At 44.7% G+C, this 6,130-nt stretch overlaps 1 protein-coding gene across 1 annotated transcript; it reads right to left on the reverse strand.

Annotated features, from left to right (window-relative positions):
• Positions 1 to 2,741: 2,741 nt before the first annotated feature.
• Positions 2,742 to 5,343, reverse strand: LOC118819811 (cytochrome b-c1 complex subunit 9). Its single transcript, XM_036587731.1, has 2 exons — positions 5,166 to 5,343; positions 2,742 to 3,041 (listed from the first exon to the last, which is right to left on the reverse strand). The coding sequence occupies exons 1-2, from the start codon at positions 5,304 to 5,306 to the stop codon at positions 2,997 to 2,999; spliced, it is 186 nt and encodes a 61-aa protein (XP_036443624.1). The 5' UTR covers positions 5,307 to 5,343; the 3' UTR covers positions 2,742 to 2,996.
• Positions 5,344 to 6,130: the final 787 nt, after the last annotated feature.

The raw sequence follows: 6,130 nt of genomic DNA on the forward strand, positions 1-6,130 counted from the left end.
AAGCTCATTTGTGAGGTCAGACACTGATGTTGGACGAGAAGGCCTGGCTCACAGTCTCCGCTCTAATTCATCCCAAAGGTGTTCTATCAGGTTGAGGTCAGGACTCTGTGCAGGCCAGTCAAGTTCTTCCACACCAAACTCGCTCATCCATGTCTTTATGGACCTTGCTTTGTGCACTGGTGCGCAGGCATGGTGGAACAGGAAGGGGCCAAACTCCCCAAAACTGTTCCCACAAAGTTGGCAGCATGAAATTGTCCAAAATCTCTTGGTCTGCTGAAGCATTAAGAGTTCCTTTCACTGGAACTAAGGGGCCGAGCCCAACTCCTGAAAAACAACCCCACACCATGACTCCCCCCCCACCAAACTTTACACTTGGCACAATTCAGTCAGACAAGTACCGTTCTCCTGGCAACCGCCAAACCCAGACTCGTCCATCGGATTGCCAGACGGAGAAGCGTGATTGGTCACTCCAGAGAACACGTCTCCACTGCTCTAGAGTCCAGTGGCGGCGCTTTACACCACTGCATTCGACGCTTTGCATTGCACTTGGTGATGTAAGGCTTGGATGCAGCTGCTCGGCCATGGAAACCCATTCCATGAAGCTCTCTGTGCTGTTCTTGAGCTAATCTGAAGGCCACATGAAGTTTGGACGTCTGTGACTCTGCAGAAAGTTGGCGACCTCTGCGCACTATGCACCTCAGCATCCGCTCACCCCGCTCTGCCATTTTACGCGACCGACCACTTCGTGGCTGAGTTGCTGTCGTTCCCATTCGCTTCCACTTTGTTATAATACCACTGACAGTTGACTGTGGAATATTTAGTAGTGAGGAAATTTCACGACTGGACTTGTTGCACAGGTGGCATCCGATCACGGCACCACGCTGGAATTCACTGAGCTACTGAGAGCGACCCATTCTTACACTAATGTTTGTAGAAGCAGTCTGCAGGCCTAGGTGCTTGGTTTTATACACCTGTGGCCATGGAAGTGATTGGAACACCTGAATTCAATGATTCGAATGGGTGAGTGAATACTTTTGGAAATATAGTGTATTTTGAACATATTCCCTACTGGGTGTCACTAATTGGTTTCTAGTGACACCCAGCGGTGAATATATCTAATTACACTCTTATTGCTGTCAAAATAACGAGCATCTTTACAGTAAGGACCCAGTTAGTTTTATCATTTGTTTACATATAATCTAGTATTTTATCCCCTTCTTTCTTCTTACATTGACTTATTTGACTTTATTAAACCTTAAAATAATTCTCATGTGATTCTGATTTACTTAAGTCACAAAATGAATTTGTAGGCCAGGTTTAAACAAGCCCATCCTTCAAAAAGACACAAAATAAATGGCAAAGATGTGTCTGCTAAGGTTGACGGCTACCTGCTACATGTTGGGCTGGTTTGGTGGACATGGAAAAAAAGCTAGTCATGGACTAAATTGCAACACCAGTGGTGGTTCACCATTAAAAGTCACACCTAGTCTAAGTTTAGGCCTAATCTGTGTCTGGGAAACTAGCCAACACAGCCAACCTTACTGCTCTAGACTCACTTTAACCCTCCACTGAGATGTTTTTCCATTGCAGCAATATTTACTACTTGCTGAAATTCTGATAACATGTGAACGTGGTCTAAATTAGCATTAAAAAGACTGTGTTGCATGTGACTCCTGTTGGATCTACAGATAAAAATGAATGCCTTAAAGAGAATTACAGTGAATACAAAATTACAACATAGGCCACGTTCATATATTATTCAGAAAGCAATCATAATTTGGATTTGGAGGTGTATAAATACGCTCATTGTCCATTTGATCAGCTCCACTTACTATATAGGTGCACTTTGTAGTTCTACAGTTACAGACTGTAGTCCATCTGTTTCTCTGCATACTTTGTTACCCTGTTCTTCAGTGCAGTAACACTGACGTGGTGGTGGTGTGTTAGTGTGTGTTGTGCTGGTCTGAGTGGATCAGACACAGCAATGCTGCTGGAGTTTTTAAACACCTCAGTGTCACTGCTGCACAGAGAATAGTCCAGCAACCAAAAATATCCAGCCAACAGCGTCCTGTGACCACTGATGAAGGACTAGAGGATGACCATTACAAACTGTGCAGCAGCAGATGAGCTGTCGTCTTACTTTACATCTAAAAGGTGGACTGACAAGGTAGGAGTGTCTAATAGTGGACAGTGAGTGGACACAGTGTTTAAAAACTCCAGCAGCACTGCTGTGTCTGATCCACTCACACCAGCACAACACACACTAACACACCAACATCACGTCAGTGTTACTGCTGAGAATGATCCACCACCCACATAGTACCTGCTCTGTGAGGGTCCATGGGGGTCCTGACCACTGAAGAACAGGGTAAAAGGGGGCTAACAAAGTATGCAGAGAAACAGATGGACTACAGTCTGTAACTGTAGAACTACAAAGTGCACCTATATAGTAAGTGGAGCTGATAAAATGGACAATGAGCGTAGAAACCAGGAGGTGGTCATCATGTTATGCCCGAGATATCCAGCTGGGTTAAGAACATGGAAAACAAGTCTGATTGCCATCCTTTGAAGACCCACGCATAAGGCCGAGCTTCTTGTACAAAGGAAATAACATCTATAGGTTACACAAGCTTAAATTCTTGGAGTGAACACGTCTGACAGGCCTGAGACTGAGGGTCTCTTGTTACTTTCACCCCCAATTACAGGCCTACAGTTAAACAGCAAAATAAATCACAAGCAACTGTTATTTAATGGATTTATTAACAACTTTTAAATGTACATTTACAAACTGTGAATATGAGGCATAACACACAACATTAAGGAGGGGCATCTTGATGGTTTCGGTATTCCATGATGTTCATAGCCAGTCTCTCCAGATCCCCATGCAGTGTCTGAAGAAGAATCAACACCAGGACGATGTCCAAGCCGGCGGATGATCTCGGGAATGGGACGGTGGCTGGACCCTCCGGCCAAGAAGCTGCATCAAACCACACCGGTCACTCCTCCTTCTCGTAGTTGTGTTTAATATGTTTCCACAGTTTCTAAAAGAATAGCAACAGTAGTAGACATTAGTAAGACAATGACTGAGTTCTATTAGGCAGCAATTACAATCAGACAACTACACAGCTGGGACTTTTAGCTTGATAAACAACGGCAACCATCAAAACTTTCAGGGAGCCAGTGACGCGCTGGACATCTGGCCATTAATGAACCTAATGTGAGGGATACACTGACTGAGCACTTTATTAAGATCACTACACTATTACTGGGTAGGGCCTCATTTGCTTTCAAAAACAGCCTCTATTCTTTATCGCATGGACTCCACAAGATGGTGGAAACATTCCTTTGAGATTCTGTTCCATGACTGCATCACACAACTCCTGCAGATTTTTCAGGTGCGCTTCATGGTTCGATGTGTTGTGCACTCTGAGATGCTTTTCTGCTCACTATACTTGTTGAGAGTGGTTATCTGAGTTACTGTAGCCTTTCTGTTAGCTGGAACTAGTCTGGCCATTCTCCACTGACCTCTCTGAACAGCAGAACTGGATGTTTTTTCTTTATTGCATCATTCTGAGTAAACTCTAGAGGAGAAGTCACCAACCCTGCTCCTGCAGATGTACTTTCCTGTAGGGTGTAGATGCAACTGCAATCAATGACACCTAATTAACTTCAGAAGTCCTTGATTGGCTGGATCAGATGCATTGGTGGAAGGGGCAGTATGTCAGGTTGGAAATGAACTCTATAGGAAAGTAGATCTCCATAGAGAGGGCAGGTGACCGCTGCTCTAGTGACTGTTGTGCATGAAAACCCCAGATCATCAGTTATAGATGACCTGGCACCAATAATTATGCCACGGTCAAAATCACTGAGATCACATTATCCCCCATTCTGGGGGATAATGTGATTCAGGGTTCTTTTACGGGAGGGCACGGGTTTTGGTTCTGTTTTCATCCAGAGAAAGAGAAGCAACAGTTCACATACATATATACATACATAAGTCAGCCATAACATTAAAACCATCTTGTTTCTACGCTCATTGTCCATTTTATCAGCTCCACTTACTATATAGGAGCACTTTGTAGTTCTACAGTTACAGACTGTAGTCCATCTGTTTCTCTGCATACTTTGTTAGCCCCCTTTTACCCTGTTCTGCAGTGGTCAGGACCCCCATGGACCCTTACAGAGCAGGTACTATTTGGGTGGTGGATCATTCTCAGCACTGCAGTAACACTGACATGGTGGTGGTGTGTTAGTGTGTGTTGCGCTGGTCTGAGTGGATCAGACACAGCAGTGCTGCTGGAGTTTTTAAACACCTCAGTGTCGCTGCTGGACTGAGAACCAAAATCATCCAGCCAACAGCATCCTGTGACCACTGATGAAGGACTAGAGGATGACCAACACAAACTGATGAGCTATCGTCTCTGACTTTACATCTACAAGGTGGACCGACAAGGTAGGAGTGTCTAACAGAGTGGACAGTGAGTGGACACAATGTTTAAAAACTCCAGCAGCACTGCTGTGTCTGATCCACTCGCACCAGCACAACACACACTAACACACCACCACCACCACGTCAGTGTTACTGCTGAGAATGACCCACCACCCAAATAGTACCCTCTCTGTGGTGGTCCTAACAATGTGAAAGGGGGCTAACAAGGTCTGCAGAATCAGGTGGACTACAATGTGAAAGCTAGTTAAGTGTGGAACTACAAAGTGCCCCTATATGGTAGGTGGAGCTGATAAAGTGGACAATGAGCGTAGAAACAAAATGCTTTCATGTTGTGGACGATCAGTGTAGATGTATACATTCTGATGAAACGTCTCTAACCGGTTAGTAACACAGGCCGGTACGCTAGCCAACTGTTAGCAGCAGAGCTAGCTAGGTTAGAACTGCCAGCTAATCAGCGACAGGACGTCCTGTATCTCGATTTATACAAGACAAATGCAGACACATGGGTTCTCAATCACAATATTCATTGGAAATGTTATTTTTTTTTATAACTACACCTAAAAAACCGCCTTGTTTAAGCGCCCGATGAAGGCTAACGCCGGCTAGCCGCGTCCTCTGAGTCCTCTGAGGCGCTGCAGTAAGGTCAGCCCTTAGCTTTAGCCTTAGCTACATGGGTCACGGCCTTCAGTCAAAACCGCCAGAAAAACAGACTCACCCCTCGATTTAAACTCTCAAACAGCGCGTCTCCGCCCTGGTCGAACACCCGCTCGAACACCACGGCTCCCACCATGATAGTGACGGCGAAAGTCGACGTCCTTTTGAAAAGCAGGTTGTAAACGCTTCTCGCCAGCGCCATGATGAACCGTGCTGTGGCGGAGGGAGGGGCGGGGCTTTACTGTGTCAACCGAAGGAAGAGGGGCGGGGCTTCATGTGTCGACTAACCCCCTCAATTTTTTATATATATATATATATATATATATATATATATATATATATATATATATATATATATATATACGCCCCCCACAATAATATCTGTCTACAGTTTCACTCCAGTGACACGCCAGTGCCATTCAGCGCAATGTTAATCAACATTCAGTCGTTTTATGTGGGTTTCCTACATTTATGTTGGGCTAACATTATATTTTAAGCTTTAGGCTAAAACAACTTTGGTCTGAACGTATATAAAGATTCACAGGGTAAATATTATATGAACCTCAGCTGATGTGGCCTGAGTAAACTAATGGGTTATGTAGACATACACTGATCAGGCATAACATGATGACCACCTTCTTGTTTCTACGCTCATTGTCCATTTTATCAGCTCCACTTACTATATAGGTGCACTTTGTAGTTCTACAGTTACAGACTGTAGTCCATCTGTTTCTCTGCATACTTTGTTAGCCCCCTTTTACCCCCATGGACCCTCACAGAGCAGGTACTATTTGGGTGGTGGATCATTCTCAGCAGTGACACTGACGTGGTGGTGGTGTGTTAGTATGTGTTGTGCTGGTACGAGTGGATGAGACACAGCAGTGCTGCTGGAGTTTTTAAACACTGTGTCCACTCACTGTCCACTCTATTAGACACTCCTACCTTGTCAGTCCACCTTGTAGATGTAAAGTCAGAGACGACAGCTCATCTGCTGCTGCACAGTTTGTGTCGGTCATCCTCTAGTCC

Source organism: Colossoma macropomum, unplaced genomic scaffold, assembly GCF_904425465.1.
Source record: "Colossoma macropomum unplaced genomic scaffold, Colossoma_macropomum, whole genome shotgun sequence".
Taxonomy (NCBI): Eukaryota; Metazoa; Chordata; class Actinopteri; order Characiformes; family Serrasalmidae; genus Colossoma; species Colossoma macropomum.

What these genes read in the sequence shown, in the direction of transcription:
- LOC118819811 (XM_036587731.1), bottom strand. Translation starts at nt 5,306, where the DNA reads ATGGCGCTGGCGAGAAGCGTTTACAACCTGCTTTTCAAAAGGACGTCG. An exon ending in TTGAGAGTTTAAATCGAGGG is followed by an intron (nt 3,042 to 5,165) that starts GTGAGTCTGTTT and finishes CTATTCTTTTAG; the next exon opens with AAACTGTGGAAACATATTAA.